The 16,091-nt window shown below is 34.5% G+C and overlaps 1 protein-coding gene across 1 annotated transcript; it reads right to left on the bottom strand.

Annotated features, from left to right (window-relative positions):
* Nucleotides 1-2,053: 2,053 nt before the first annotated feature.
* Nucleotides 2,054-3,749, bottom strand: LOC140779003 (ribulose bisphosphate carboxylase small subunit, chloroplastic-like). Its single transcript, XM_073123937.1, has 3 exons — nucleotides 3,214-3,749; nucleotides 2,980-3,111; nucleotides 2,054-2,500 (listed from the first exon to the last, which is right to left on the bottom strand). Exons 1-3 carry the CDS (start codon nucleotides 3,388-3,390, stop codon nucleotides 2,270-2,272), a joined length of 540 nt encoding a protein of 179 aa, XP_072980038.1. The 5' UTR covers nucleotides 3,391-3,749; the 3' UTR covers nucleotides 2,054-2,269.
* Nucleotides 3,750-16,091: the final 12,342 nt, after the last annotated feature.

The raw sequence follows: 16,091 nt of genomic DNA on the forward strand, positions 1-16,091 counted from the left end.
ATAGTTTTTCGGTATGATTTTGTAAAATAGATTCAACTTCACTATCAATAGCTTCTTTCCATAAAGGATTTTCAAGAGTAGACATTGCTTCCTTAAATTCTGATATTCTTTTTCTAGCAAATATGTTAGAAATGATGACCAAAAGATGTAGAGGTCATTGGCCTCTTACTTCATCCAGGATTCATTATCATTTCCTTCATGCATAAACTCTTGGTCTTACTCATCTTTTTTTTATATTTCTGTTAGTTCTTTAGAAAAAATTTACTTTGGATGTAAACTTATATAAAAATACATTCTAAAAAAATAATGCATTCCTAGACTTAATGATTCGATTCTCATGTACCTCAAAATTATTTGATTTAAAAACTAGGAATTGATATGCTCTCTTACGAGCATAACCAATGAATAGACAATCAATAGTTTAAGGTTCAATTTTTGTGTTTTTAGGAACTGAAATGGTAACTTTTGCCAGACATACACTCCCACACTCTTAAGAATTTATAGTTAGGTTCTCGACCTTTTTATAATTCATAAAGTGCTTATCCAATTTCTTATGAGGTAATTGGTTAAGAGTATGATCTACAGAAAGCAAAAAGATTCTCCCCACAAATTTTGAGATAAACTAGAATTGATTAACCTGACATTCATCACCTTTTTTAGAGTTCTATTCTTGCATTCAACAATATCATTTTGCAACAGAGCGTAAAGAGTCATTCTATATTCTGCACATATTTGTACAAATGTTGACTTATATTCATAACCTCTATCACTTCTTAGCATTTTAATTTTTAGCTAAGTTAATTCCCAACCTCAGTTTTAAAATATATAAGCATTTCAAATGTCTCATCTTTGCTTCTTAGAAAATTCACATATTAATATTTTGTACAATCGTCAATAAAAGTAATAAAATATTTTTTCCACCTCTAGTTTGCGTAATCGTCACTTACACCAGTTTATATAAGTTTTAGAGATTTTGTACTTCGTTCAATAGAATAAAATGAAGCCTTAGCCAATTTGGCTACCACATATGCTTTACATTTATTATTCAAATTAATATGAAAATTACATCATTACATGCATTAGGGGGTGAATGTTTCAACTTGGTCTCACAGCCAGGAGAGTTAGTCAGATTCCATAGATATTTTAGGCAATCTACGAATAATGTAATTATTATGATGATATTACTTTATGTTATTATTGATTACTTTTATGTGCATTAATTATTATTTATCGCTTTATTCATAATAGACTCCATACTTGGTTATGACATATTATCTTGATGATTATGATGTAATAAGGTAATAGAAGACATGACACCATATGCACATATCATTATTTGTCTAATCCCAATTAGATAGTGTCCTTCTCACCACTTAGCCTAGGGTTAAGGGTAGAGTATATTATATAGTATTATCATATTAGCGGTCTATATCTGAGGTCATTAACTAGTGGAGCATTCAAATAATTGCACCGCCTTGTTTGGAAACTAGTCGAGGATGATGGTAAGAAGATGCTTAAGAGGTAGGGTTATAGCTCTAACAGTACCCGATGACACAGGGTTAGGGCGTCCATTGAGCTATGAGCTTTTTCCCATTGTATGCAATAATTCTGCTATGTGTGATGATTCAACTACAAGTAGGCTATGTGCTCATTATATTGTTCATAGGTTATTATTGGATTATACTTACTAAGCTGCGTGCTCACCGGTTTTTTGGTAGAAACATTTTAGAGTTAAATATAGTGGATGCATATATCAAAGAGTAGTAGATTTATTTTCTTATCAGTATTGCTTATTTTTTTCTTCCTAGTTAAACTTTAGCCCCTACGAGAGTTTTTATGTTTTAAGTTTGTATATGAAAAAATATTCTTAGAGGCTTAGAGGCCTATGATATTTGTAATTTTGGATTATTTGCTTGTTATTATTATGGTATTTTAGACTATCTTAGATACTTTGTGAGAATAATTTTTCTACGTGATTTTTGGAGATTAGTGTTTCAAATAATGTGTGAACTCCACATAAATTTGGGCTCAAAATTAATAACATATTCATGTTCAATATTTCCAAGAGGAATTGATCAAACTTCTTCACGTTGCAGAAGGAGAAAAAATAAGTTCCACGCCATTAAGCAGACAAAGGATAAAAACAAACAAACAAACGATGATCCAAAGCACTTCGAAAGAGCAAATCCGTTGGGACAAACACTCTTAAGAAGATGTAACAACAACAACATTGAGTTGTCAATGCATGAATCATGCATGCATGCATGATCTAGTAGTCCTCAGGCTTGTAGGCGATGAAACTGACGCACTGCACTTGGCGGTTGTTGTCGAACCCGATGATCCGGATGAACGCCCTGGGGTATTCCTTCTTGCACTCCTCCAGCTCCTTCACGACCTGTGTGGCGTCAGTCGTGCCAAACATGGGCAACTTCCACATTGTCCAGTAGCGCCCGTCGTAGTATCCTGGAGACCGGTTGTTCTCACGGTGAACAAACCCTTCCTGCATGCACAAAATCATACGCTGGTAAATCCAGCCATTCTCCACTATTCATTTGATGACCGATTCCCTAGAACCTAATCTGACCCATTCATCACCTCCATCGCCAATTTGCTGGGTCTGCTACACATTACTTGGTCTAACTTTGTGATATATAGGAGTATAATTTGCTAGGCATAACCAATTAAGCTGGTTCAATTCGAGTCAAATTAAAGATTATTATGTACTTAGTTTGCATATATAGTCTTCAAAAATATATAGCTTAATATTACTCCCTTGTTATATATATGCATCAATATCAGCAGAAAGGTACTTTTGTCCTTTTATTTCACCAGATAATGACCTTGACAGCTGTCTTTTAGAGGTATATATACACATTAAGAGTGTCACAGAAAACTTACCAGTAAGAGTGTCGATATATTAATGTCGATCGTCTATAGCTATATATATATTAAGGAGATTCTCTAGTTCAGAATACTCACGTAGCTGAACTCCAAGCAGGGAACCCAATTCGAGCGGAGAAGATATTCGATTTGCTTGATGAGATCCTCGACGGAGAGTGGTGGGAGGTAGGAGAGGGTCTCAAACTTCTTCACCCCCTCGATTGGCCACACCTACCATTAACACAATATACATCCATAATATATGTATATATATATATATTCGCAGCTAGCTCATCTCATATTATGTGTACCCTTAAATAGTTTTCAGGTTACCTTCATGCACTGCACTCTTCCTCCATTGCTAGGGAGGTGGGAGAGGTCGGAGTTAGCCCGTCGGGTGGCGGGGAACGCCGAGTTGGACTTGAGCCCGGTGAACGGCGCCACCATGCTGGATTGGGCCGGGGTGGTCCGGGCCACAGTAGCAGTAGACACCATCATGGAGGAAGCCATTGATTCCTTACTCTCTCCAACCTCTCCCTCTACTTTCCTTGAGAGTTGTGCAAGAGGCTTGAGGGTTTAGGTCTGCAACTCCAATCCTATATATAACCTTATTCCATGGCTTCCATTCAATTCTGTGGTGGTCTCCTAGAGATATGGATGGAGTAGCCATGCTTGGCTGCTCGATTTCGGGAAGGGGGAGGGGTGACATTTCACTTGGAGCACCACAGGAGAAGGGTAGCAGTGGATGACAACCTTATCATCTTCTGCACCTTCCGGGTTGCCACGTGTCATCAGGTGACTCAGCTTATCCCCATGGCCAATGGCCATGAGTGAGTGATGGACCCAAGTTTGCCGGTGGACGGACCGTTATTATGGTCGACTGGATGTAGGTCACGAGGAGATTTAATGCTTATAAAGAAGTTTGGATCACCAAGCTAACCATGTCCCTCAATATGTTTCATTTGGCTCCTAACTTGGATGGGAATTTAATAAAGGGAAATCTTTATTTACATGTTGACTCTTTTGCCCTTGAATCATGGCTTGGGAGATCGGTTATTTCTTTTATCAGATGAATTATTAGACAATAGAAAAGTTATTACAAAACATCCCAAAAGTAATTACAAAAGTTATCAGATGAGTTGGTTCCTCACCATTTCACAGTAATTCCAAAACTTTCAATATTGCTCTCAATGAGTGTCGTCAAATGCTTATATAACCCTCATCTTTGTTCTATAGACTTGCATACTGAAACATTCGACATACAATCTCTTTTTGTTGCCCTCTTCATAGCCTTCGATTTCCAATCATAGTTGTCTATTAGTTACTCCATATTAGAGTTTGCTTTTGAATTGGTGTAAACTCTTCCACATGAGTGAGGTCCTCTTAGACCCTTAATCTGAAAAATATTTAGTTGTTCGTTCACGTTGGAGAGGCATGGCATCTAAACTAACTATTTTCATTTGAGAAGATAACTGTTACTCTAGAAGATTCATTTTTGACAAACTTGTATTGATAGCCTTTTTCCAATATGAAATTCTTTTAATTGATTCCCTGAAAGACTCTATATTTAGATAACTATTTCAAGAACCAACTTAGGCTTGCTTAAGTCCTTTTGACCTCTAAATTTATGATATTTAGGTCCTAAGTGGTCCATAAACTTTTTTACTACTGTCAAAAGGATCATCATTATTATTAAAATTGTCACCTTTCTATTTTCATTTTCTTTTTCTCCTCAAAATTTATATCAGAATTTGCATGGGTTATAATTGTCACATCCTTATTATTGCTACTTAATAATCACCGATTTAGTTTTCATATTCCCTGGATCAACTTCAGTCAAAAAAAAAAAAAAAAAAAAAAATCTTCATCTTTAGCATATCTTTTAGCATTTTTATCATCTTTTTTAGTAGTTTCTTCCCACTTGGATTTTTTTAACATGTATAGTTTGAGTTACATCAGCAATGCACCCTCACATTGCATATACTGATCATTATGCTTAAACTAGTCTGGTCATGGCTTGTCCTACAAACTCCAAAGAAGTATCTCTTTATTAGTCTCATTTGCTTTGCCACTCTTTCAATACTAGGGTCTTACAATATTGGCTCGTGAATCATTTCATTACTATCTAATTATGGTATATCAATATAGACATCCACTCTTTTAATACCAACATGCACAACAAACATTGTCAAAATATTTTTGTCATTATTGATCTCTTTAAACCAGTACTTAGGCCATGTCTATCAAGGTTATAATACAATTTAGAATTTAGAGGATATTTTATATGTAACATATAGTCTAAATCAACCATTTATGACAAAAGACACATTCTTATGTAAAAAAATAAATAGTCATAATTGTCTAGTCTTTACAAACATAACACATTCTAAATTTTAACCTACTGGGACCACAATCACTCTGTGTCATAAATAAAACTGCATATACACATTCCCATACTTATTACATGTAATTAGAATAAAATTCATCCTTGTTAAATGTAAATAAGAATAAAATTCATGCATATTACATGCAATTACAAATACATTCCTATGTAATCTGACAAAAAAGTATAAAAGAAACAAAATTTTAAACAAGTCCATGCATATCATATGAGCATGCACTCATAATTTGCAACAATACAGAAAACCCTAATTTTTAACATACTAACGCGACAAACACTTTGTAAATTATAGACCCATTTCTATTCTTATCCGACCACATGGATTAAGCCAGTTGAATTAAGTCGAGTCAAGTTATTTAGTTAGATTTACTTATTATTTTAAATTTTAAATAAAGCGGATAATCCATATTTGGGTTTGATCTACTAGGACTTCACTCCTATAAATATGAGAATCATGAGTTCATAATAATTAGCATGGAATTGATCATTGAGTAAGTTATTTTATTATCTTATCTTTATCTTTTATTATAGTTGTTAGATTGTCTTTATTTTCGTAAGAATATATCTCAACCGTAAAACCCTTTTGAGCTTCTAAACCCTGCCACCATCTTTCTCCAACAGCCACCCTACTCTATGTTGTCCACCACCACCCTTGGCTATTTGTCATCCTCCGATAACCGCCACAAACGTCAGATGTTTTCACGTCTATCTCATTCTAACCTTTCTTCACTCTTTTAACTTTAACTTTTCATCTCGATCTCTAATTTATATGAAACTAAAGCCATTAGAATCCTAACATATGAGACTACAATCACAAAAAATTACATAATTTTCTTACGTCCAGATTGTGTTACGAACTAGATCTGAATCATTCTAGATGTAAAAAAAATTATAATATTTTATATAGTGATAGCCTCCTGAGTTAGGGTTCCAATGGTTCTAGTTTCATAAAAGTCTAACGTCTGGATGAAAAAATATTAATAAATTAGTGGAACAATGTTAAATAGGGCAGAACGGTAAATAAGCAATATTGTGGCAGTCATCAGTGGGTGGTAGACGACCAAGTGTGGTTGTGGATAGTCATAAGGTAGGATGGCTGCTGGTGGAGGAAGATAGCTAGGGTTTAGAAGATTGGAATATTTCTATGACTATGATCTACTCTTAGACAAATAAAAGTGATCTAACACTACAGTAAAAGATAAAGATAAAAATAATAATTTGGCTAAATTCAGATTCGTTTGTAGATAATAATCAACATATGTTCGCTCATATAGATAAAAGTAAAATTTCCTAGCAGATCTGATTCACATATAGATTATCTGTTTTGTTTGAAATTTAAAATAAGAAGATAAACTAACTAACTAACTCAAGTTGACTCGACTCAACTAACCTAACCCACGTGATCGGATCATAATAATCCACCACACTTCCAACACCTTGTCTGCAAGGTGACTAGTCTCTTACATCCTTGTACTCATATAGCTTGTCGTGCTAATTAGTTGATTCGGGTTCATCCTCCTCGAGTCCACCTAAGAATATGACATGGGTTGGCTAGCGCTTGCATTTATGATCAAGCGTAAATCGGTCATCATATTAAAAACACGAGCCTTTTCTTCGACGCTCCTCCAAGTCATTAGATATAAAGCGACGCAAGATCTATTAGGCTGAGCCATTGGCGCAAGCTGAGTCGAGGAAGATGTAGTCTCTAGTAGGTCATGGGTTTGAGCCATCTTTCTTTTCTCCTCTTTGTAGATCTGGTTCACCTAATCCAATTTGGACTCCATCAGAACGGCTAAGGGAAAGGCCTCGTCAGAAGTAATGGGCCTTAAAGTCTTGATCTCGACTTGAATGTCATGCTTGAGCCCACTAATGAAGGTACTCTTTAGGGCCGAGTCAGTCCAATTAGTGATCGATTGTAAATCCGCTCAAACTCCACCCAGTAAGTTCAAACTATTATTAACTAAGTCAGTTAGTCAACATGGCCTAAAAGTGGTCGTACTGGTACCATCTAATTGCCAAGACTCAAATAGTTGAATTCGCTCAGCCGACTAGTACCATCTAATTGCCACACCCTCCGATTGGAATAAAGCTAGCTAAATCTTTTGATGGTCTAGCGTGCTATGGTACGTGAAAAGCTACTCCGCTAGATAGGTTCAGTGATGTGAAACAATTAGATCGTTAAGATTCTAGGAATAATGATACTAAAAGAAAGAGAAAAAAGAATGAGGTTTCACACTTTTATTCTCAACTAGGGTTTCACACTCAAAACTCACATTGGAGATATTAAAAAAAATTTATTTCTTCATTAACTCTGATTGAATAAAAAGCTGGCATATATATAGACCTTACAAATGACAATAAGCAAATAACACCCTAAACAATTGCAAAAAAACAAATATAACCCTAAACACCATAAATAGCAAATGTATAATAAAAATAATTAACTTAAGACCAATTTTCTAAAGGAGGAACTGCACTGATACATGCGCCTGTGTATTATGTCACTGATATTTGCATCATACTCCCTAAGTGGGAGAGAACTCGAGCAATGACAGAGTTTAAAGGAGATGGCGTTGGCGGCTACAAGTAGGCGACGGAGTTCATAGAAGATGGTATTGGCGGTGGTGGAGACTAGGGTTGGCGACGTCGGTGGAGAGCGACACTGACGATGACGGCATCAATGGAGAGCACTACTAGTGGCAACAACGTCGACGGAGAAGTTGCTGGCTATGGGGAGTCTGGTGAAGGAAGGAATTGGGTTGGCATTAATGTAGGTTTAGATAAAACTAAGGTGGGAAAGGGGTTGGGGTTAAGGCTAATGGGTTGGATTTAGTTAGGTGCTAATAGATTTGGATAGGGTTGAGTTGGTAAGCTGAATTGGTTTGGGTTTAGGTGGATTCGAGTTTAATAGGTTGGAGAAGGTGAGAGAATTTTGGTATTCTGGGGAGAAATTAAAATTTGAAATTTTGGTAGATATGGTAAAGAAGAAAAGAAAGAAAATTTTGATATTTTGGGGGAAATTTTAAATTTTGAACTTTGGGATAGGCTTGGATAGTTTTTAGATAGTTAGAATTTGTTGAGAGAGTTAAGGTAAAAATCTAATTTGAAATTCAAAAATTTTAAAATTCAAAATTTTCTAATTTCAAAAATTAAAAAAAAATGAATATTCAAAATTTTAAAATTTGAAATTCTTTGAGAACAATTTTTTTTTTTTTGGCTCACCTATGGAAAAGAAGGTTGATTTAAGTAATGATAGACTATTGGATGATGTACGAACACTCCACGTTTGGTCGGATCTTGCTTTACAATTCCAGAATGATGACTGATTCTTTTTGTTCTTCCACAACGACGATCTCCTCATGCGATGATGATTTGATGTTCATGATGTAAGTGTCGAATGAAGGACAAGTGTAAGGTAGTATAAAACCTAGAAGGTGTCTATACACAGTGGAACTGGTGATAAAGGTTAAGGAAGATGGGTAGCACGAGAAAATTAATGGACAATGGAGACAGAAAATATGGTTTGGAGAAAATTTGAATCCCAAAAAACCATTGCGGCGATACCAAAATGAAATGAAACAATTGAATCGTTAGGATTCTAGAAACGATGATGGTAAAAGAAAAAGAAAAAAAAAGAATGTGGTTTCACACCTCCATTCTCAACTAGGGTTTCACACCCAAAACTTATATTAGGAATCTCAAAAAATATTCATTTCTTTATTAACCTCGATTGAGTAAAAAGATGGCTTATATATACACCTTACAAATGACAATAAGCAAATAACATCCTAAACAAATACGAAAAAGCAAATATAACCCTAAACACTATAAATAGCAAATGTATAATAAAAATAATTAATTTAAGACTAATTTTTTGAATGAGCAAGTACACTGATATATGTGCCTGTGTATTATGTCACTAATGTCTACATCATTCAGTCTCGCGAGTCTCCTCGAGAATTTTGGGAAATTAGATTTGATGGTCCGAGCTTGGATCCCAAAATGTGGCTTGTCATCGAGAGCCAAGTGACCTCGTAGTCGAGGTTGGCCACCTGGGGTATGGACCCACGGATCCAGCTCATGTCACAATTTATTTAAAAATTTAAAATAAGAAGATAAAGCTAACTAACTAACTCAAGTTGACTAGTCGATTCAACTAACTCGACTAACCTACCCATGTGATCGGATCATAATAGATTGGGTTCATAACAACTTCGAAATTTGATAAAAAAGTATAAATTGACCAAAAATTTAAAAATCCATGCTATTATATGGACATCCACTCACATTTAGCAAAAATACAAAAGACCCTAAATTTTAGCCTAATACAAATTTTGACACCTACAAAAGAAGAATCAGAGGACAAAGAAGTATACATTTAAAAACATTCCCTTCAAGAATGTGACTACTAAAACAAATGAGATGACTCAAAGATGAACGAGAGGAATATCAGATCGACTTCAAGATAGGTGTTCGTAGTTAGGAGTTACCTTAATCAACTTCAAAATCTCTGTCTTGATTAGCTTAGCAGATGCTTTCATTGGTGGAGACCTTCATAGTTAGAGACGATGGCAAATGTTGGTAAGAATGGTCGGGTTTTGGTGAGAAGATAGGTTGAAGGCGATTAGATCATCTCGGGAAGAAACACATGTCACAATTCATAAACTCCCACCAAAGTAAATGGTAATATGAGAATATAATTAATGTTGGTCAATAATCAATCAGATTGCAAGTCAATGCCACATAATCATGGGTTAAAAAGTTATTTTGCCTACCTGGCTCACCAAGTCTTTATCGTTATAATTTCCACTTTTTTAGAGGGTGTTAGTATAATTTAACCTAAACAAAATAAAAATGAAGACTAGTCTAATTTGGGGTCTAAGAACAAAACCCACCAGACATAGACTTGATCAAACGGCCCAGTTCGCCCGTGCCAGGCCCGAACCTGATTTAGGCCTGGCCTAGCTTGAGCCCGAACTACCTATGGGCGGCGCAAGCCAGCCCTTTGCTCGCCCAACCCGGCCCGGAAGCCTGCCCGTTTGGCCCGTAACTAGGCTCGCCCGTTCTGCTAGGAGCCCACCCGTCCTGTTACAGTAATTTGCCCGTTCTGCTACAGTATTTGTCGTTCTACTATAGTAAAAATCAACACAAATTTTGGTATTGTATCGTTTTGCATTATTTTAAGCACACCTTAAAAAAATTTTAATTTATTTTAATTATTCTTTAAATGGAGGAACATAGATTTTTTTTAAAAAAAATAAGCTAATAGAAAAAACAATTCTAAAAATAGCTAAAATGTGGGTTGAGCCGAGTGATTGGTGGGTCGGGCCAGCGTGGCCCGACAAGCTAGCCCGATCTCTCACGGGCCGACGGGCGGTAATGGGCTAGATTATTCTAGCCTGGCCCGAGTGATTGGTGGGTCAAGCCATGAATAAATACTTAAGCCCGATTGGCCCGAAAAGCCTAACCCAAACCTAGCCCGGCCCGTCCAATGATCATATCTAACTAGATCTTTGTAAACGAGGCCACTTTAGCTTTTATATTATATATTCTCACTTTTATGTCACCATACGTTTTAAATATAATGTAATTATATTCGATTCCACATTGTTCGTAAATAACTTAAAGTTTGGTTCATATTTTTAGTGTGATTACAAAGTAGAATAATCCTTATAAAAAATTATCATTTTTATCCTCATATTTTATAACAACTTAGAAAATAAAAATAATAGGAAAAGAATCTTAATATTTCAGCTTATTTACGTAAGAAATTTCTTGCTACCCAAATTTCCAGCATAATAAATTTCGACTTTCATTTTAAAAGGTAAGGATAATTATACTTTGACCCTTTTAACTATACGTTAATGCTTACCCTGTGACATAATTATCAAAAAAAAAAAATTCCCCATCTTCAACCTCTTGCTCTATCCAATTTTTTTTTTTCTCAAACTCTAATCCTAAATATAAATCCCACCACCACCATCACCCATGACCAACCTCTTCTCCATGCTATGGTGTTATGAACTAGATTTGGAATGATCCAAACGTAAGAAAATTATAAAAATTTAGGTGGTGGTAGCTTCGTGAGATAGAGTTCGAATAGCTCTAATTTCATATAAATCAGAGGTCGAGATGAAAAGTTAAAAATAAAATAGTAGAGATAGGTTAGAATAGGGCAGAATGATAAATATCCGACGTTGCAGGGGTCGTCGGAGGGTGGCGGATAGCCATAGGGTAGGGTGGCTGCTAGAGGGATGGTGGGGGCTAAGGTTTGGATTCTTTGGAAGTTTTACGGCTATGATCTACTCCCAGAAAAGTAAAGATGATCTAACGACTATGAATAAACGGTAAATACGGTAATAAAAAAATAACTAAACTCAATTAATTCTCAATACTTGGATATATTTGAATTCTTAGATTCTTAACCAAGAGCCCAACCCCACTATATATAGAAATAGGTTACAACGAGTCCCACTATGACTAGTCCTAAAGGTTGATACGACTGAAATTAGGATTTATCTTAAATATTTACATGACTTAATTGAACTTGTCTTAAAGGCTTACTTAACTTAACTAGACTTATCTTAAGGACTATTATGACTTCTTTTAACTTGCCTTAATAGCTCACATGACTAAACTAAACTTACCTAAAATGTTTATATCATAAAATAATTAAAAGATAAATAGACTCGATCAATCAAACCCAATGTTCTCGTGAATTGATCTGATTAGAACCTATTCGCATCATATGGACCCTAAACCCTCATATTGTTTATCTTCTTCTTTAACCTCTTGCCTTGTCCTCCACTTTTTCACAAAATTTAGACCAACATAGAAATCGCACAGTAATTATAAGTATCATCCTCATGACCTTAGTAGTGGTAAATGGATTTGTCGTTAGAAGTGGGTGTTTTTATGTACGGGTGAAATTGTTCCATTTCAACATATTACCTAAGAAGATATAAATGTGATTTTTAGGGGCATAATAATCATTTTTCAGTGTTTGTTGACAGCGTTCAGATTATTATTTTTAAATAGTGTGGAGTCAAGTTAGTTGTTTGGAAGGAAAAAAAAAATCAGAAATAAAAGTGAAAATGGTATGTAATTAACAATAACAGGTATGTTTTCTCTTTATAGAACTGAAACTAAGATCATGATACTATGATCTGGATAATTGTTAAGTATTTAGACCTTCAAAGACTGACACAAAAATTATTGTGCTGAAAGAATTGCTATAATTCGGGGTGCCTTTTAGTGTAATGTTGTCTTATTTCCATGCAAATAGCATGAGTTAGAATATAGCAACAACCTCTCTAATGACAATACAAAGTTGTATATGCCAATTCTTGCATTGTGTGCATAGCGAGATAGAATAATTACCATATGTTCCTTTCTTGTGTACAAAGTTCTTTTCTTTCGCATATCTAGGAGATTTGTATGAGCATAAGCACAAAATTGTGCGACAAATCTTTCGGAAGTGATGTGATCACTTCAAAAATGGTTCAAACAAAAAAGAGTCAGAATTTTTATGCAAAGGCTTTAGAAGATTGGTTACTCTGGGAATGAAAATCGGAAAAAATAATAATTTGGTAATCGAGTGTTCGGAACGCGATGAATAGTAATCAATGAGTAGTAGTACTCCGTTCAAATAGTGGATGGTGAGTTGGAATGAACTCACGGATTCCTTTTCACTTTTTTTTATCGATTTTATAGACAATTTTTAGGGTGTTTTAATTGGTATTAGATTAGGACTCTCTTATTCTAGAGAGTAATCCTTCATGAGATAGATTCATGAAGGATTTTCCCTTATTAAGTAGGCAGCATATAACACGGATTTTCTAATCAAAGCTGTGTGCAGGTTTTATGATGTTTTGGACTTACTCAACCATTCACATATATCATAAAGAAGAAGTCTCAGAAATTCTCAAAGTTAAATGTATTCACGTACAATTTTCTTAGTCCATGAAATTCATCGACGCCCGTAATTGTTGCTATGTTTTACTTCCAAGAACTCATACAATCATGAAAGAATAATGACAATATCTATTCCTTCATAGTTTTTCTTTTTATCTTTGATAAACGATAGCTATCATTAGAACTTAGTCCTCTAGCTAGCATTTATTTATTTATTTTACAATCAACATGGATCATAGCACTCAGATTAAGCTGCGTTCAACAAATAGAGACGCATTCTGATGGTAGGTCAATGAATCAGCTCAATTATTCTGATTTTATGACAATCTACAGATTGAGTGATTAAACCCATTGACCTAACTATAATTTAGATTACCAGGATCTGAATATTAAGCCACGATGTTGATTGCATTATCTAAGAAAATTAATGGAAGCTTGATTAGAGTACTTAATTAAATGTCTAATCTAATTAACTGAAGAATTCGATCGTTTGCTAGCTAATCGACTCCATCCCCACCTGGATTATAAACCACAGTGCTTCGCACTTTGCACCATCTCTATAAAATAGACTATATTCTATACTACCGAAACTCCAATTGTTTATACGTTTTGCAACTCGTATCAATGCTTATGGTTAAGGATCAAAATCTCGAACAGTTTCTGCTTCAGTTCTTAGAAAAAAGACACAAGGAATCTTCGCTTAAAAATGGATTACAGGCTTTTCTGCAACTTAATTAGTCTCTTTTTTAATTGACAAATTTGGATTTTAAAAAACTTAGTGCAAACATTTTCTAGAGTAGATGCACATCTTACCATATTAATAATAGTGCATATAATTTACATGTAAGATGCAGACAATAACTTATTGTTCCTAATTGAAAAATAAAAAATAATTAAGTTGCAAAATGCCAACAGGATCATTATAGCCCTAATTAGAACTAAAATTAAGCTATAATTAGTGGATTAGAATCACAGGATCTATGAGATTTACATTATGATAAAATTAGGGTTTGTTTTGACTGACCCTCCATTTCGATAGAAAATCTAGAGTTTGTTCCGGTGATCTTTTCAAAAGAAGTTTTAGCTCAGAAGGTGCCTAATTATGTCATTAGCCCCTATATATAAATTCCAATCCTTATCTTAAACCTCATATAAAAGCTGATTAGTGTGCCCAACGCTTCCAATAATTAATTATAATGCAGTAAGTACTACTCCTATACGTTATCTAACACCATAACGTAGTACAACAAGACGATTTAAAAATAGGTTAAAGATGAAGATATATATATATATATAATCAAGACAATTGGAAGAAACAAAAGCAAATAAATAATAGTACATAACAGTGGTAACAAATAGAGAGTGGGGAATATTCTAATACAAAAGCTGGAAAGATGATACAAACCTTGGCACATAGTTTTCTTACTATAAGATGGATCTCATGGCAACCACGCGACTAATTATTCTATGTTAAAATTTTCATCAAGTTGACTCCTATTAAGCTTGATAAGGGCCGGGGCAGATTTTCATCAACCCTAATTGCATGGATTTCATGCATCATTGGATGGCAGATAAAAAGTATAGACTTACTTGGATCACTGCAGGAAATTCCTGCAACAGATGATCATTGTCACTAGAGTGGTGCTCCATTCCAGAATGTTCTAGATGGATCGAGAGACCAACTAGTTTATTTTTCACTGGAGTAGTATATTTCTTTTGTATATGTCACTGGTTAGGTATGAAATAGAATGGAACTGAGATAAATGTTATCCTGATAGAGAATTGTAAGCTTGTGAGGTGATAGATAAGTTAGCCCTAACAAGTTTACTACCATTGCTGGAATTTTCGATCTTCTGATCTTAAAACTCAATTATTGTTTCCCTACTTTTGTCTGATTTGTAGTTAGTATATAGTTATTGTAGGGTTAATTTATATGTTCTCGTTTTTGCTTGTTTCAGCATGGGAGACTTGACTTTAATTCTCTTGCATTTTGTTCCACCCTGCTGTTACTTTGAAGTGGCAAGATTATAATGAGTTATATTAAGTTAATACTAACGTGAATGCAAACAAAGAAAAGATGCAACTTATTTATATAAAAAATTCTAGACTTATATTTAATGAAAAGCATAACCTCAACTAGTGTGCTGAAGCAATTTTATTTTTCAAGAGATGAAAAAAATGTTAAATAGATCGAACGTCAAAATAAAGATGAATTCCTTTTCATGAGAGTTTCACAAATAGGCCAGTTTTTATTCTCCAAGTATGCTGTTGGATTATGCAGTCAGCTTATTAGTGGGCAGCAAATTGGGCCAGTTTTAAATTAATAATATTTATTTATTTTTTTCGAAAAGTTGGGTAGGTAGATGTGGCAATTAGTCTAGAGAAAGTCTAATATTAACAAAGAAAAGGCTAATTGATTTATTTCTGGCCATTAGCCAAACTATTCACCCTTTCTAAATCAAGTGATTTGCTATCCTAATAGCGGTTAATAAAACTATGGGTTAAATTAGTTCTCCTTGTAAGTTATTGATAGAAACTATTCTGATGATATCTACTAAAAGTATTTTCAAATCATAAAATTGTTTCTCTGTCAAGTCTTCCGACTTATTCAATCTGAGATTGAGTCATTCTAATAACCCTGGTATGTTTGGCTAATTTAGCCATTGGTGGAAATGACAACTTGAAATAAATATACATAAATATTACCAGTTCCATTTTTTAAGACAGAGAGAAAAGTGGAAATTTATAGTGCCCCAATTAAACCGACAACTGAGCATTATCCCATTTGCTAAATCTATGAGATCTTATCACAATATATATAGATAGATAAATCTAATTTTAATGTTTATATATATATATATATCCTTTTTTATTCGATTTCAACAGTCTTCTGCAT

The sequence above is a fragment of the Typha angustifolia genome, chromosome 15, assembly GCF_048772165.1.
Source record: "Typha angustifolia cultivar Huaian chromosome 15, ASM4877216v1, whole genome shotgun sequence".
Classification (NCBI taxonomy): Eukaryota; Viridiplantae; Streptophyta; class Magnoliopsida; order Poales; family Typhaceae; genus Typha; species Typha angustifolia.